Source organism: Leuresthes tenuis, unplaced genomic scaffold (genome assembly GCF_036924035.1).
Source record: "Leuresthes tenuis unplaced genomic scaffold, fLeuTen1.0.hap1 SCAF_11, whole genome shotgun sequence".
NCBI lineage: Eukaryota > Metazoa > Chordata > Actinopteri > Atheriniformes > Atherinopsidae > Leuresthes > Leuresthes tenuis.
The window spans coordinates 17537356-17555366 of record NW_027325365.1 but is presented as its reverse complement, the minus strand read 5'-3'; the positions used below and the strand labels follow the sequence as shown (position 1 = coordinate 17555366).

Genomic DNA, 18011 nt, shown 5'->3' with positions numbered 1-18011 from the left:
CCTCAAAGTACCCTCAAAGCCACAGCAGAGAGCCAGCCAAAGGGGAGGAGGGCTCCTAAACCTTCCTTTCCCCACGACACATCAGCACTTGGCACAGGGGAGGCTCCATACCACGCTCACAAATCCACAATCCAAGCCTTTAATCCCAAGTTACCGCAGACAAAAAAGGGGAGGGTTATCTAACGCTTTCAGCACCCCCATGTGCCTGCTTGGATCATGGAGCTGTACTGTCTTCCTACTGAGACCCCCACCACTGCCAGCTCCTGCTCCACGGATCCCCTGTACGACAACTGCCCTCCCTTTGCCACGCGAGAGAAGGCCAAGGAGAAGGAAATGGAGAGCAGGGTTGTGTGCCCTTTGGTAACCAGACTCCCAGGCCCCAGCAGCCCACTGCCTGGTCTTGTCCCAGCCTTGGCTGAGGTTCAGACAGTGGTTGGTGGAGGAAGAGAGCCTGGCAACTGGCCAGATCTCAGCTACTGCAGCTGTAGAGGAGGCCTGGAAAGACAGGCCTGGGAAGTAGAGCTAAGTCCAGGCACAAACAATGCAAGAGGAGAGCAGGGATGCAACTGGGGAGTAGAGGACAGGGCTCATCTGAGCCAAAGCCCCAGCCCCTCGCAGAGTGAGGAGCATTGCAGTGCTTTGTCGCTGTACGATAACCTCCCTGACACTGGAAGAACAGATAGACTCCAGGAGGATTTTGACATGGAAACAAGCTTCCAGGAACACTTACAGGAGGACACGAATCAAGCATGGGCTCCTGCTCAGCTCCAGGGACTGATGTGGGACGATGCTGTGAGTCAAGACAAGAGCACTTGGTCTTCTTGTGAGATCATACATGCCGAGAGCTGTTCTAGTAAACAGGACCAGAATCAAGACAAAGACAAGGAGCAAGAACAGGAGCCAGAGCTGGACTCAGGATCCTGTAGATTTGTGCTGCATCCCGAGCTCCCCATGTCACTTCCTCAACAACCTCCAGCAAGTTCTCCTCAGTTATGTCAAGCTAAGTGCCAGGTTCTGTGGCCCCCCTTTGAAGCCCAGTACCCACAGCAGCCATCAATGTCTCCAAGGGTACCGCCGCCAGTGCCCCTGGCCGATCCCTCTGCCAGCGCTCTTCGAAGCCTCCTCACCAGCCTCCAGCAGCAGATAATCAGGCAAAGGGAGGAGTACGATGCACGGATAATCAGGTCATTCTAAATGTGTTTTGTCTTGCACCTCAAACTAAACAATAAGCATAATCATTTTACATAGATTAGTCCCAGCATGCAAAAGACAAATGAATGTCTTAAAATATAATGTGCTTGTGCTTTTGGCTTCGGGAACAAAACTTGCAGTTCACCGACTTAAGAATTTTCAAGCTTGTGGTGTATTTTCAGTGAAGGGCAACACAAAGATCCCAGATAAAGCGTGAGAGTCCACTCAGCTGCGCCGTTTTTGTTCCTCGTTTGACTCCAAGCTTCACCCCGCATCCTGTTTAGTTAACGGAACAGCAGAACTGGGTTAAATTCCTTTAAAGTTTCCCACAAGTCTCTCGTGACATTGCTGTGATGCAAGCATTGCCCGTGTTAAGGAAAATAAAACAGTTATGTGCCTTCTGAGCACTCAAAACTCTGCTTTGTGCATTCAGTCAACACTGGATATGGCTCCACTTAGTCTATGAATGCATGGATATACATGCAAATAAGTGTGGTTTCCATGAGAGAAGGAAAACGACCCTGCTTTGTATGAGCAAACAGCTGGCTGGTTTAAACCGGAGAAAAGCACAGCTTGCATGGTTGACATATAGAAAACAGCTCATGACACTGGAAAGAGAGCTAATTTAAGGGGCCATGCTGCTGACCTAGACACAACACATACCTCCTTTATTACTGATATAGATAGAGCCTGTCTCAGTGTAAGGTCATGCATTGGTGCTAGTTGGTGAGGACAAGAGGATAATTGACAATTCTAAGGAAAGTGTTAGGTACACCTGTCAGAAAAACGATCGTTTACGTTGAAACTTCAACAGTTTGACTCTAAAGATCTCAGTAAGCTGTAAAATGGCTGTAAAGGTTATAAAAACGTTAAGTCCACAACAAAGCAAATATATTTCATATCCACGGATTGAGAAACGGGTCAATTCAAAGCTTTCCTGCATTAGTGGTTCTATATAAAACGCTTGTAAATGATCGCAAATGACTTCTAAGGGTGGTGAAAGACAAAGACAAAGAGAAAGTGTAACCTGCTGATCCAATTTAAAGACAACACCAATCTGCTGGAGGTGGTAAGAGGTAAGGGTGAGTAAATGATATGTAACAAAGGAGGGGCAGAATTTTTTGGTCATAGGTTCAAGTTAACCAAAACATCAGAAGAAAAGCTCCAAAAGATGCAACACTTTAAGAAAAAATGTAGTTACTTTCTAAGCCTAATTTCCTTCCAAAGCTGCATGAAAGCTTTGGACTTTAAAGCTGGATTGTGTCTTACCTGCAGTAGACAGCAGCCAGAGCACTCTCAGTCTGGAGAAGCAGGTGGGAGAGGCTGACAGGCCATCCAAGCCAGCAGCTGCTCAGAGGGGACTGGTGTTTTCTCTTCATCTAAAGCAACTCAGACCTCATAAAGTTGCACAAGTTCGAGTGAACGACACCTTCGATGGTTGTTTTCCTCTGGCAAAAATACTTCTTTAAACTAAAGAATGGCTTTACTGGGCAGGTAGTGATTAGCCACCTGTTTCTAACTGCTTATATATGGATCAGACAGAAATCAAACCACTAGATTCAAGTAAGCTGGAGCATTTCCTAACATAGACCAAACTCCTGCTGGGCTTTTTTTTAATTTTTTTATATTGAACCCCTTCATTTTCACTCCACTCTTTCTTGTGTTACAGCCTCGAGCAGAGGAACGAAGAGCTGCAGGTGGAGGTCGTTCGTCTGAAAACGAACCTCTCACAGCAGCGGCACTGGTACCAGGTAGTCCAGGCCAAAATTGAGGAGTCGGAGAGGGCCCGAGCTGCCGCAGAGCTCCGCAACGCAACGCTGCAGAAGGAGATGGATCAGTTCTTCGACACCTTCGGAGAGCTCAACAATGAGGCGAAGAAGACAGAACACATCGTTAAGAGCTTTTGAGAAAGATTGCATGTGTGGAGCAGTTTGATATGTACAGAGGGTGGGAAATACAGGCAAAAGATGGGCTCATCTTAAACTCTACGGTAGTGTCCCGCCCCCTCATAATTGTTAAGGTGTACTTGCTAATGAAGAATAAGGGAATCACACAAAACTACACGAATGAAAGAATCACTAATGTTCACTTTATTAGTTTGGAGTATGGGTAAAAGATGTTGGCCAGGTGATCATATCGTGTACATTGTAATCACACAGGATATCTAAGATGCACTGACAGTCTGTATCTGCTAAGGTTTTAGAGAATGAGTCGGCCACTCCTCGGGTCATTTAAGGCATAACAGAAAGAATAAAACTCATGGTTCTGTACAACGTGGTGCATAAGTCTTCAGTGACTCCGTAGTGTCATATCTCTGCATGTCCATCGCACTGTGCAATCATTTATGCAAAAAGCAGCTCTTCAGTCCATTTCCAAGGTTCCATCTTTTAAGTTTCAGTCTTGAGTTGCTAGATCCAGATTCTGGTTCAGGACGCCATATTCTCCGCAGTCTCATTCACCGTTTTAAACCACACACGCCATTGGCTTTTCCTTTACAAGTCGGGACGACTGCCGTCTTTCAGGATGATCGAAAGAACATAATAAAAAGAGTGCTGCACAGTACATTTTGATATCATATACACACACACAAAGGCTTACAAGGCAAAATATACATCATCTTTCGATCGGACTCGAAGAACCGAGAGCATCAAGGTACTGAAAGTGAAATGACAGACCTGAACGGATTTCTCTTTCTAACGAAGCGTGATTGTTGCGTTTCACTGCCTTTTTCACACGTCCTCTCCACGTTCTCCGATTTCAGAATGAATCCTTAACTTTCCCAGCACTAATGGAATGGTTTAGTAAAGGAGCAGCCCATGCTTTTATTTATCAATGAAATGTTTTCACAGGAGGCTGAATTTTCACGGGCTTCAGTGCGGCTTTGTGTGCAACATTTTTGCATAAACAAAAAAAAATAAATAAATACGTGTGTCGTTATGCCCCTCTCAGATTTATAGGATTATGATCTGCTTTTGTTATACACGCTGACATTCGGTACCTTAAGTCAAACAGGGGGGCGATTGCGATATATATCTATCTATATATGGTTCTTACAGATATGTTTTTATGTCTTAACAGAACGAGCACACCTTATCTATTCGTAACGAAAAGGTCTACAACAACTAGAAGTGTCGGATGTTGACATCTTTACATACAGTACGCTATATCAGGAAATAAAACGGTAACACTGCAAACACAACTTTCCCAGCTGTCAGGAGTAAAAGCTCAAAATCCACATCACTCATGCCAATTCATTAAAAAACACCATGCAGAAAGCACCACGGTGGAGATCTGCAAGAATTCAAGCGTGCTAGAGATTCAATCACACTTAATATCAGCGTTTGATCGGAAAATGAACATTAGATGTCGGCAAGCTTTTGTTCTTTTTGGTCTAACATGCACGAGAGCACCTAGCAACTGTGGTCTATGCCGGGTGCGCGTCTGCTCCAACTTGATGATGACAAACTCTCGTCTCAACTTAACAGTTCCTAAAAACGATTTCTAAAAGTTTAAATTAAACTAATAAAATACAGGAATACAGACCAAACAACAATCCCCCACCCAAATCTGGCAACCTGAAAATCAGTATGGATGCATACACTGTATACTGTGTACATGGTCAAGATTAACATCCACGATAAAGAGAATAAACCTTTTGACACAACAGACAGCGTGGTTAGCCTTGACCTCTAAGCAGCAGTCCCAAATAAGGTTTGCAGACACAAAAACAACAAAAAAAAGGATCCGCCACATCACAAAGGGAAAGAAAATAGAAAAATAGACCTGTATGTTGAGGTTTTTAACGGAGAGATGAGAAAAACAAGACCAAAAAACAGACAGGGATGGTTTATAGACACGGTAAATGGGTGAGAGGACTGCAGCAGGTCGACAGAAATGTGTTCACTGACTCTCGTCCAGTGGTCCTGTCAGTGTGTCGATGCTGCTGCTGTCTGTATCCGACGCTAAGGTTTGCTCTGTGGACATGGATGAGATGTCGTTGGCAGAGGAGGACTGGGAGGCTGAACCTGACACCACATCTGAGGATCAAAACACACCCGATGGTGACAACCAGCACAAAAGAACAGTATTTGTAGCTGCTATGAAGCATTCCTTTAGTGGGACTGATGTGAAGACAATATCAACATGTTCGTCTAACACTTCAAGCTACTTGTTAGGACTGCCTCTGACCCATACTTCCCTGTTCTGACCAGCTGTCGCAGTTTCAAATATGAGCGGTGTGGTGCACTTCAATTCAGCCCCCCCCCCACCACACTGTCTCTCACACACATATTACATTGCTCCCCTCTTACACCTTGGATGAATCAAACTGTCACCGACTGCTATAAATACTAGAATATCTACTGAGTTACGATTTCTCTCAGACACTTTTAGAATCTACTGCAGAAATGTAGAAGCATTCTGAGCAAACTCGACTTTTAGGGGCCAGTCGTAAGAATCTGATGGTGCGTTTACCTACCTGAACAATCTTCTTTCATTAAACCGTTCTTGTTCCTCTCCTCCCAGTCAATCACCTCTTCATAAATAAGTTCTGTGGGGAAGCAGAACAGGCTAGTTACCGCCAGAATGGCTCTGAATGAAGCTTTAGGATTTTCAGCACACAGTTAAATAGATGCTCCTTCGGTGGTTCTCACATATCACAAAAAGGAATAGGCCGTTAATCTTAGATCAACGGAGCCTCGGCACGTAGATTAGTCCCTGTAGGGTTTGTTGTGATTGTGCATGTCTGCCTGCCATTAAAAATTAAATCTCATTGGAAAACACAGGCCCTAATTTATGATTTTCATCCAAACAATGCTTTACAAATGATCAAGTAACCATTTTTCTAAAAACTTTAAATTACGTAAGCATACTTTGACTTCAGGTCTCCATTATAGACTAAATGAAAATGTAAATAAATCCACTCAAATATTTCCTGAACTTCAACCCTCCATCATGCAGGCAACATATACTGAAGAAACCACCGACATCATCTGTTGTTCTGGATACATTTTACAAGAAATAAATGTAATATTTAATTGTATATGTCCATTTAGATGTGTTAAACATGTTTCTTAGCATGAGGTCATAGGCTAAGGTGCAGTGCGGATTTGCGTCCCTAGATGGTAGCGTTCCTCACCTTTCCATTGCTCAATGGTGTGCTCTCTCTCTTCCAGCTGCTTATCTGAAATCTGGGGAGGAGGCTGTGAAACAAAGGGAAATGCATTTATCAGCGCAAAGTCACACAAAGCTGCCACGCTGACAATGAGCACCCCCCCCCACTTGAGTGGAACCAGCTTCCTCACCGCGTCTGCCTCTCCGGGGTCGTACCACACGTGGATGTAGGGGTGGTTGAGGGCTTCTTCTACAGAGATGCGGCATTCGGGATCAATGACCAGCATTTTGGAGAGCAAGTCCCGTGCTTGAGCAGCTGTTTTGGTAACACAGGAAGGCAAGAGTTACTATGGAAACGAGCGGATGACATCACACTTCAGCTGTGCCGGACAACATCTCTGACCAGAGATTCTTGTTTACAGATTAGGGCCGAAAACTCCTCGGCATTCGATGAACTTATTTACGAGCTTTTAAGCTTTTTGTTAAGAACTATATAGAGCAGAAAAAAAATCCATAAAAGTCATGACCTTAATACAGTTTTGTTGATAAGAAATGTAAAGTCTCTGTAAAGTTTAGTGTGTGTGCTGGAAGTGCTGAAAGTTCTTACTCTTCAGTTTGTCATGTTCTGACTCAGAAGGAAAAGCCCAATCAGGGAAAAGCTCTGCGAAGCTGACGCCTGGGTACTGCGGCTTGTTCATCACATAGTTCCTCACGGTCTCCATCAGTCGGTTCATAAACTCCAGACTGGGCGTACCCAGAATCTCAATCACCTTATTCCACTGGTCGATGTCTACACAACACACTCGTTATGGAAAAATCCAGTTGAGTTATGGACACATTCGTGTGTAAGCAAATGGGAGGAACATAATAAAAGAAGCGGAACAATGTGGAGCATAAATAATCACTATGTAAAGCCCTGAAAATAGCAACAGAGAGAAAAATAGACAAAAAAAAGTGTCTGTTCGTGTAGCCTTTTAGTTGGGCTACAAAGAGCAGTGGTGCAATGACCTAAATGTGCTTAAAATTATGTTAATTATGTAAAACAGTTAACAAATTCCCCATCTCAGTTAGGCATCTCAGCAATTATCACAAAAGTATAAAGCCCAGCTGAGTTAGAAGCCGAATGTTATTATTGGGACTTAAACCAAAGCACAGGACAAATTCAAATAATGACAACTAGTATCCTCACGGACAAATCCGTCCTAAATCCTTTTACAATTCATCAAGTGGATCTAGTAATCCGTTAGTCTGGGCCAAGGCAGTGGCCTGTCAAATTCAGAGGGGGCAACATAAAATTCAGAATGGCTGAAAATACAGATCTACTTTACGGTCTGCGAGTTGTACAGTGGCAGAAGGGTGGAACGATCTAACCTGGAATCAGACCCGTGTCCTGCATCCTTTCTCAGTTACCTGGACACAAACGTGGTGCTGGTGAGCGAGAGGTGTCCAAACACAACACAGACAGAGACACAACCGCCATAAATGAAAACAATGTGAACCTCTAACAATTAGGGCGATTACAGAAGGAGTAACTGAAGAGAAAAAGAAACTGTTTGAACTGTTGTTTGGAGAGCTTTAACAGGAAAAAAAACAACTTTAATGGAGGTTTAATGGAGGGTGAAAGATGCGAGAGGAGGGACAACAAGCGGCAACAAAGACAATGAGAGAAGGATACGATCGGTGCCCTGGAAGATGACACTGCCTTTTACCATCTCTCCCATGATGCACCCCACTGACCAGATGTCCACTGGAAACAGAAAAACACACACATCACACACACAATCACACAAGACATAGATGTTAAACCAAAGCCATCTCATAACATCAACCGTAAAATACAAGTCACACTAAATGTACGGTAAGACGAAACATAAAGGCTTGCACAGACCAACGACGTGCTGCATGCTTTCAATCCAAATGACAAACACTAAAACAAAGTGGATTTCGCTGCTTTGCTTCTCCCTCCTGCTGTGCCGTGGCCTGATGCTTTCATCACACCCATCTTCAGGCCGGCTTTCTTTTCTCTGGCTTGCAACCAGTTGCAGCCTTCCAGGCCTTTCTCTCCGCCTCTGCTTATCAGTTTGCACAGCTGCTGCTCTTTCCCTCGGTGTCCCTCTGCGTGCAAGTTTGAGTGTGTGCGCTTAACAGCTTCGGATGCAGTTTGTCTCTCCCTCCCGCTCTCTTAAGTTGGCTGCTTGCTTGAGAGTGTTTATAAATGGCAAATGGCCTTTTTACGCTTTCCTCTATTCCAGTTTCACTGAAGCTGAAAGCTCGCGCTCGGCTCAGATCTCCAGAGCTCCACAGAGAATTTCTACATAGATGTTGCATGAATCATAACAGTAAACTGTGTACAGTGGAGGCTTTGAATGTCTGAGACTGTATATCTTCCCTCAGGCAAAAGTATGAAAAAATAAACCCTCCTCCCACAGACTAGTACAGCGAGCTCAACATAGTCATTTGACATTCAATCGGACTACACTAATACCTGTCGAAATACCTTTGCTCCATTCACAGCCTCCTCTGAACTGCGAGTGCTCTGAAAGAAACGCTTGATTCTTAAAAAAAAAAAAACAGGTTTTGTTTTAGTTTAAGTCTCATCTAAGAGCTATTAGTCAGTTCCTATTTGTAATTCCACCCTGAATGCCGTTTCATATTTCACCACCTTGTACTTGAGCTTCTTTTAAAAAAAAAGCAAAAAAAAAGCATGCGAGTCACCAGACTTTGTTCGATAAGATAAACATTGCGGTTCCGATTTCTCCAGCTTGGATTACATCCCCATGATTAGAACAGATATACCGACTTAACGGCGTTTAACTTGTCCGATCTCTAGGAGAGGCTTAAACGAACGAGATGGAACTATTCCTGAGGTCGATAAAACAATATCTCACAAACATGAAAGGATACAGTCCTTTCCACGAAAAAGGACTTTGTGGGAGATCATTTCGGCCATAATGCAGCCAACTGACCACAGGTCCACTGAAGCAGAGTAGTGGCACAGTATAAGCATTCATTGCCATTGTTCATGATCAAAAAACATGTGAAACCCAACAAGCGCATGACTGGATTTGTAAGGGAACTGTCACGAAGTGCTGTAGGAAACAACATGCCTGCACCGTGTTTCTTTGATTGATCAAACAACACGACAAACAATGTGATCATGATACTGTTTCTGACTGCATTAAAGTCAATCACTAGATATTTGCGATGCTGTGCCAGGTTCCACAGTGAATAATGGCACTTTTGGGCCTTCGACAACACGAGTTCCAAGGAAGTTTGAGCACTCATGAGTCTTAAAGTCGTGGCATTACAGTAAACACAAGAAAAAAAGAACATTGTTGCTTAAAATGTTAAACAACCAACGCCAGTGTGGTCTGCTAAATGTTTCTCTTGATCCGTCCTGTGCGGCAGCGTAACATGAAGCCCATTTCTCTAACAGAACAGCTTTAACTTCGGGAGGTTGGTGGGTTTCTTCACATGAACGGTTCGCTTCAGCTCCTTCAAGAATAATTCAGTTTGATAGAGTTCAGGGAAAAAAATAAAATTCTTTACCAATTCCTTACTGCGTACTCGCGTTTCCTTGCTGCCTGACCTGCTTTCTATTGAAATTTAGCTGTCAGACGGATGTCATTTCATTTTCTGAACGCTAACATTAGGCCATGCGTGAGGCTTATAGCAGTTTGAAAGCTACCACCAGCTCCTTTGTGACCTCCCAGACTGTTACACACCTTGTTGAAAACATCTTGGGGGCTGCACTCACCATTCTCCTTATACTTCATGCCCAGAATCACCTCGGGGGCGCGGTAGTATCTGGTTACCACGTACGGGGTCATCATGAAGTTAGTGCAGGCCGTCCTCGCCAGGCCGAAATCCAAGATCTTCAGAGTGCAGTCTGACTTCACAACAATGTTACTGGGCTTCAGATCCTGAGGAGACAGAAAATCTATAGAACTCAGAAAAATGCGCAGACGGAAACATGACACGGTAATTCCTTCTTTACACTGAAATGACGTTGGAGAGAAACTTCATGATCACTGGGTGAGGAAACGGGTGAAGCCCTTGAAGCCCACGGCACAGTGATAGCTTGTATTTACCCTGTGGATGATCCCAGCAGAGTGCAGGTGCCTGATGCCACAAAGAATCTGGTAGAGCAGGTAGGACATTCTCTCGTGGTCCAGGTCCATGTGGATCACCTGGCACAGGCTGGCATCCATCAGCTCCATCACCAGATACCTGAGAGAGAGAGAGAGAGAGGGAGGATGTGAATGAAAAAGGCTGTGCTTAAGTCAGAGCTGCGAGGGCCAGGAAAGAGTTAACATGAAAACCAGACGCAAAGGGGAAGAAATGGGAGTAAAGAAGCCCAGTGAAGGGAAAGGGATAACAAATAGGAGGATATGAAAGCTACTCAGAGCAATGGAGGATGTTGACAAATAAATTGGACGATTTGAGTTGAATAATGGGAAAAAAAACCTTTGCTGAAGAAAATCAAAGTTGAGTTAAAGGCCAAAATAAAAAGTCCACTGCCACTCACAGATCCTGGAACTCCTCCAGAGACTTTTGAGGCGTGAAGACATTGATCAGACGGATGATCTGTAAGCGGAGAGAAGGGCCATTAGTCCAGTCTGTTACTCTCATATCTACATCCACTAAACTGCGGAGAGCTATCCAACTGTGGACAAAGGACTGAAGAGGGATTTGTCTGGATTTTCTCGCTCGTGGCAAGAAACTTTATCAGCACTACAGAGAGCTGAATCTTTTCTTCTCTCGGGTTTTTGGTCAAACTTTAGGTCAGTTTCCCCATCTAACTGCAAGTCACTTCAAAAAGCAATCAGACGGGAGATAACATTCAGAATTTGGCCGTGATCAGTCAAATAGCCTTGCAGAACTTCTTTAAGAATAAGAATAAGAATAATAATAACTGCCTTCGCTGGTTTATCAACACTCACTTGCACGTGTATAGAAAGCATAAAGAACATCCTTAAAGCAGGCAGGAAAGAGTCTTCTATCAAATGGGAGTCTTACGTTTTTGTGGTTGACACATTTGAGTAGCACCAGCTCCCTGTAGGCGCGCTTTGCGTGGGTCTGGTTCTGAAAGGGCCGACATAGCTTTTTCACCGCCACAGGTATACCGAGGACCGTGTCGAGGGCAGAGCTGTCACAGGTTGCATGGAGGAGGGAGCAAAAAGAGACAAAGTTAAATAAATGCATCCTGCTGAGGACGGGATCCTGTTTGCCTGAAGGTGAAGGGGAGCCGGCTATCCATCGGTCCCAATTTATCTTTAAAAGTAAGGTTAAAATGAGCTTTTCTGTCTCTTCACTTTAAACAGTAAGAGGGACTGCTCAGAGGAAAAGTGGATTTAATTAAGGGGAAATCAGTATAAGGAAGACTTCAATCTGTAGTCCTCCCAGTAAGCACTAAGGGTACATAACACTCTGCAGTATGAAAATACATTCTGATATGATGACCTCTGCTATGACAACCAGTACAGACGTTTTTTTGAGGGTTATTTTGTATGACACTGTCGCTGTTACACAATCTTGCATCCAGGGCTACAATTTTTTGGCTTTTAGCACAGTGGCTGTTTTTCAAAAGTGCTTTATAAATAAAGGCTTTTTGGGAGGGTCCAAAATACAGTGGTATGTCAGATCACTCCGTTCCTGTTTCTCTTCACCGTAATCCACCACCATGGTGGTAACTGTTGAGTTTCCATGTAGTCGGCCTCCATCTGTGAGCAAACCTGTATACTGAGATAATTATGAGGAAATGACGACTGTCGTAAAGATTTCCCAAACAAGCGCTTATTCGCTTGAAAATTGGAAAAAAATATAACTGAACGTCACCATCAGATGCAATGATGTAAAAATTAACACATCCTGTATGCTGTTTAACATATAAACAGGAATATAAATGACATATCCTGCACTCAGGTCACCTGTAAACAGTGAGGCTGTGGTAGCCAGCCGGCATTTACAGCACAGGACCTGAAATTTAAGGGGCTGGAACGGGGCATCATTAACTGGTTTTATCATTTACACCTCCTCAGACAACAAGTATTGTTGGAATAAGGAAAAGGCCTTGTAGGGAAAAAGTTTCCATTGCTTCGTGAGGAGCAGCGTGGGATATGTGCAACACTGTAGGCCGGTTACAGAATCATACAAGCCTCTCACCAGACAATGCCTTGGGCCCCTGAGCCGATGGCACGAAGCTGCTGGTAGCGTTTGAGAACAGTGAAGGTGGAGTCCCCCACCTGGACACTGTAGAACTGGCCCTCTGCCTCAGTCATCCTGCCGAACAGTCAGGACCACCAGCACTATCTGCAGAGGGTCAACAACACACACAGATCCAGAGAAAACAAACACAGATTAACACCCAAAGAGCATGACAGAGCTCATGCCAGGCTGTTCAGATGGACAAGGTAAACAAGTACTAACACATTAATAAGCCTACATCAGTGAGATGAAAAGATTACACTGTTAACGGATTAGTCATTTCATTTTCAGATGAGTCCGAAGCCTGACAATCCATCGCAGCTCTGCCCAGCGTGATCATCCGACAACTGTGCCAGTGGGCTGGAGCTGAAGGTGCTGATGTTTTGGTGAACGGCTCCCGGGTGCATCATAGAGCGCCGAGGAGGCTGACAGCACAGAGTTCCTGGGGCTCTCGCTGCCATCTCTAAACTCCGGCCGACACGGTCATGCTCAGTGAACTCAGTGTTTGGCCTGAACCCATTTGTTATCCCGTGCTCCGCTTTACAGCCATGAACCCCACTCGAGTACACGCATGTTAACAGAACACATGACGCGTTTGTGTGGTCATGGCAAAATATGGCAGCATTAGCACCAGCATAGGAAGTGTGTGTGTGTGTGTGTGTGGGGGGGGGGTATTATCCTTGGCAGTCGTTTGCGTGTGGATGTGGGCGAGGACACACAATCGTGTAGCTATGCAACAGCGAGCATTCATGGCCGTTTGTCATTCCCTCAGAAAACAGCCACAAGTTAAATGGAGTGTGTGTTTTTTTTCCCTTTAGCTGCCTCGGTTTGACGGGAGGGGGATAAAAGACTCAAAGATTGGTCGGTTTTGAACGTCCGCGAGACAAAGAGCCGAACAGAAAGAAGCAGCAGGGGAGAGGTTATGATCGAAGAAAGCCAAGAAACATTTCATGCTGCCTGAACCGTGAAGGCAACTCTGTCTGAGCAAAGAGCTGCATCAGTAGGCAAAGATGGAGCAACTGTCAGGTGACCAAATCAAGAGCTGCTGCTTTCAGCTAGACGTGACTGATGGAGAGAGGAAAAATGGTTGGATTATCATTTTGCAGCCCAGCTCTGCAGATTTCTTTCACAAAAAAACCCAAATAAAAGCAAACTCACGGCATCCTTTTTATTGGCCGAGAAATAGTTGTTTAAAGACAACACGCTGCAAATTACTCCTGAATCTACAGAGCTTAGTCGACGTATCACAGCAACAACAGAAGAAGAAACCGGGGTAACTGCCAGTGTAGAAAGATAACGGAAACGCCGATCATCGCTGCATTTCATCTGTAATAGTGTCAGTGTCGGCCTGTGTATCAGAAGTTTCAGGCCCCCGGTTAGGGATTTTAAAGTATTCACCATATCAAAGACAAATGACAAATCTGGAAATAATGACCTGCCTCTGGAGCGCCGAAAATGTTAAAACTACCCAAAGGACACAAAGCTGTTTCCAACTAAATTGGACTGTTGAGTAAACTGCAAACAAAACGAGGCAAGAATTTGTTAAAGCATTAAAACCCCATCTATAACCCACAGATCAAAGCCAATGGCGCTGTATGAGGGCCAAAAGGAAGACTACTGAGCACGCTCACGCTACTGATCCAACCAATCATTAGCCTGTACTGGTGAGCGAGCAGCCGGCGGTCGCAAACTTATTCCACCTGGGTGGTAGCTCACTTATATGATCATCCATGATCTTGGCTTGGCATTAGCGTGGACAAGTGGGCAAACTCCTTAACTGTCAACTACCTTGGTCACCAAAATGAAGAAACTACAGTGGATTAGCTGCTGAGTCGGCTTGACGTCTTTTCTGTTTAGCAGTCGACTGTGAAGTACACCACCGCCACCTGCTGTAGACTGAGCTGGAAGTGCAGTTTCTGGCTGCCACCACGAACTAGAACCCGAATGCCACGAGGTCTCTCTTGCAAAAAAGCCTATTGGATGTAAAAGGAGCTCCCTGGGGAGAGAAACAAACAAAGAAAAGAAATGTTCTGACTAAATACTGAGATGGCAGGAGTTTCCTTTTGCATTTGCGGATGCAGCGGCAACTGCGTTCACTGAAAGCCAACGATGTGTTTCAATGAGGCAACTGCAATTGTGTTTACACTTTTGCGGGATTTAAAAAAAAAACACAAACACTAGCAGCAATCTCTCTTTGACGTGGCACTTTTTTCTCATTTCTAAGTAAGTGAGACCATGGGAAGTTTTGGGCCATGTCACAGATGTAGAACTGAAGCCTTCTCATCTCCATCTTTCTCCCTCTGCTTCTATGACCGTTTCTCCTCCCTCTTGCAGGTCTATCCAGCTGACTCTCTAAGGACACCCAACGAAGAGAGCGACAAAGACTTTAACTTCCTTCGTCCCTTTGTCTTTCTGGTTTTTTTCTTCTCCTCGGTTCTTTTATAATCCTGGCGTCCCCTCACTCCAGTTTCCTCCCAAACTCCCCGGCTGAGAAAAAGTGACAGATATATTTTGATGAATACTGCGGGTATGACGTAATCTGCTTGATTAAATAATCGTTTAAATTGCTGGAGAAACCGAATGCCTCTATCTCAACTGCACTCACTTATAACAAAGCAAGATGCAAAGGGCAGGTTCTGCTCCTTAAGCTTGGATACTACCACAGCGACAGCTTGATATTCTTCTCCAGTCTTCTTTCTTTCTTTTTTTAATCTAAAGGTCTGGCGTGTGGCTTCACAATCACACACACACACATCTAGCTAGGGGGGCATTAATCATACCCAAGACTCATCTCAGCTAAAGCAGGAACAGCATGTGTGCAATGCTTCATTGGTTGACAAGCTAGCTCCAGCTACAGACTAAGCGTAAAGTCGATTTAACGCAGATGCATAGACACCGGCAATCTGGTTAAAACTGCTTGTAAGCTCAGAAAGTCCGAGAGACAGCTGAGCAGATATCGGTTCTAGTTGAGGCCAGCGGGTACAGAGGAGTTTATTCATATTCAGGCAGAATTCGATTAGTGTGGATCAAAGCTGGTGTCCCCGTGGGAAACCTGGGCGCACTGAAGGTACACTGCAAGGTGGATGAGTCAGAGCTTCCATCGTTTGACTGCTATCACATTTCTAGCCGTGGGTGATGACAACATCATGACACAGCTGCTTCTGAAAACGCGGACAAATTCCTAATGATTCTTTACCGGCTACCCGGCAGAGAAAGAAAGGAGAGCAAAATAGACAAAAACCTGCACACCAAGTTGAAACTAATGACGGAATTCAACTCAACTCACAAACTAAACTGTTAAGCTTTTAAGCGGCCAGCTACTCCTTCACAAAAGCAAGAGCTGTGCGCATGGATATATTCTACTCATCTGTTTTCATTCATATTTTCTGACAGAGAGACCGGAGTGGAAAAAAATAAAAAATTACATTAAGATTTGTTTCAATTTTCATGACACTGGCAGGTGAAACAGTCAAATAAATGACAACTTTCAAGGCACTTTTAGTTCCAAAGACCAAATAAACTACTAGGACAGGTATTGCTGCACTACGAGGACCATTTTTCTCTACACACCCTGTTCTCGGGAGATATTGGGTTCAGTGTCTGGCTCAGGGACACTTAAACCTGAGAGCTGGGGAGCCTGGGATTAAACTGTGAACCACACAAAAAGAGGACTGAGTCACTCTGTCAGGATACGTTTAAAGCAACACTAGAGGTTTTTTTTTTTTTGTGAATTTTAAAAACTATGCTCTTCTGACTCATTTCAAAGTAAACTGATCTTTCTCATGCGCATTCCTGGGCCTGAAACTGCCCTAGAGCGCCCGGGCGCTGAGGTACTGCAGTTCACGACTTTGGTATCCAGCCAGGCACCAAAAGTCGCTTCACATTTTTTTTGTGGGCTTCTGATGGCGTCACCTCTTCAACGTGAAAGCAAACTCATCTGTACGGCTGTACATGTGCAGGGTTCACGCAGACTTTCTTTTAATGCGAGTGGTGTCACATGCAACAACCGTAGCGTCATCCGAAGCACCAAAGACTTGCTGTCGTCTCACTTTAAGCTGCACGTGTCCCTGTTCAAATATCAAGCGGATGTTGACAGATAGTTATAGTGCCTTGTGTACATTTTGCCACGGCACAGATAAAACATGGGCGACAGCCGTGGCGAATTTGTTTCACTGCAGGTGTGATCCCGAGTCAAAGCAGAACTGCAAAAGACAAGATGGAGGAAGTAAAACATGTTCTTACCCTGTTCTAGCTCTAAAATCCTCTATCATATAAGGACGTGCTTTTGTTCATTTTACAGCAAACGGGCCGATAAGGAGTGACCTTCACACGAGCATCCCCATCGTGGCCACTGTCCAGTTCAACCAAGTCCAGCCTTGGGGTCTGACATGGCTCTCAGCAGGGAGCTGGATGGGAGTCTGTGAGCCGCTGATGATATCAGATTGACGTGGCTTGAAGACTGAAACTCTCATCTTGATGTAGCAGGGTCAAAAAAATTTAAAAAAACACAGCACAGTGGATAAAATGACATTTTATATATGTCGATTTGGGCTAAAACGTAAAATAAGGGATGCACAAGACTGTCAGTGACACAGGAGTTCCTTTGGAAATGTTCTTGAGACACAGCATCCCTTCACGGTGTCAACTGCACATATGTGTGAGCTCACCGCAACTGTCGGGTTACACAACTCACTGCTTTGAAATGCTTTCGACGTGACTGATGAATACAGAGCACATATGGTGCCTGACTCGTTGACAAGCCTCTGCCATACCACGGAAAGCAGATGGGCTTAAGGAAATAAAATAGCACATGCTTCCATCACATCTGCACTTACGCTCGTGGTAACTGTGATACAGATTTGAAAACCTGAGCCTATTAGGCCCACTGAAATGTCATTCACGCGGGTTAAATGTATACCAGCGGTGATGGTAAGCTATGTACGTTGACACCCCGGTGCAGGACTGGGGTTTTAGTGTTGTAACCACACGCAGATACACGCCGAGGTATGAAGTCACCCACATATGACACACCGTGGCCGCTGCACTGCTGGCACTCGCTGCTTCAGTGGTCTTAGTATCACCGGTGAATACCGCCGTAAGTTACAACAAATTAAACGTCAGCTGGATCCACCTCATGTTTGGCAGGACTCAGAGTTATCGGGGCCTAAATTGCCGGTCTTTCTCAATTGTGTCGGTAGCACTGCGGTAGTCGGGCCGCCGGGGCTGAACCGAGAGCTCTGACTGACCAAGAAACGGCAAGAGGCGGCAGCTGCAGCAGCGAAACCTACCTTCTCCCTTCGCCGCTCCCAGGGAGCTCCCATGCATCCAAAACACAGAAAAAAACACTCTCCCCGTCTTTCAGGTCCAGCTACGACTTTGAGAAGTTTAGAAGAACGCGCGAGCCGAGTATCACGACTGACAGACTTATCCCTGGTTTCGAGCTAACTCCAGCGGTAACACGGAGCGACGGGTGCGGAGGAGCCTCATCATGCAGTGCCAGA

The 18011-nt window shown here is 44.8% G+C and overlaps 2 protein-coding genes across 2 annotated transcripts; one reads left to right on the top strand and one right to left on the bottom strand.

Moving 5' to 3' along the window:
* On the top strand, positions 1-3529 carry LOC140318151 (uncharacterized). Its single transcript, XM_072395846.1, has 2 exons — positions 1-1184; positions 2861-3529. Exons 1-2 carry the CDS (start codon positions 217-219, stop codon positions 3096-3098), a joined length of 1206 nt encoding a protein of 401 aa, XP_072251947.1. The 5' UTR covers positions 1-216; the 3' UTR covers positions 3099-3529.
* mapk9 (mitogen-activated protein kinase 9) lies at positions 3259-18006 on the bottom strand. Its single transcript, XM_072395845.1, has 12 exons — positions 17799-18006; positions 12469-12615; positions 11323-11452; positions 10832-10890; positions 10395-10533; positions 10061-10226; positions 7979-8050; positions 6911-7093; positions 6495-6619; positions 6329-6392; positions 5669-5740; positions 3259-5228 (listed from the first exon to the last, which is right to left on the bottom strand). The coding sequence occupies exons 2-12, from the start codon at positions 12582-12584 to the stop codon at positions 5092-5094; spliced, it is 1263 nt and encodes a 420-aa protein (XP_072251946.1). The 5' UTR covers positions 12585-12615; positions 17799-18006; the 3' UTR covers positions 3259-5091.
* Positions 18007-18011: the final 5 nt, after the last annotated feature.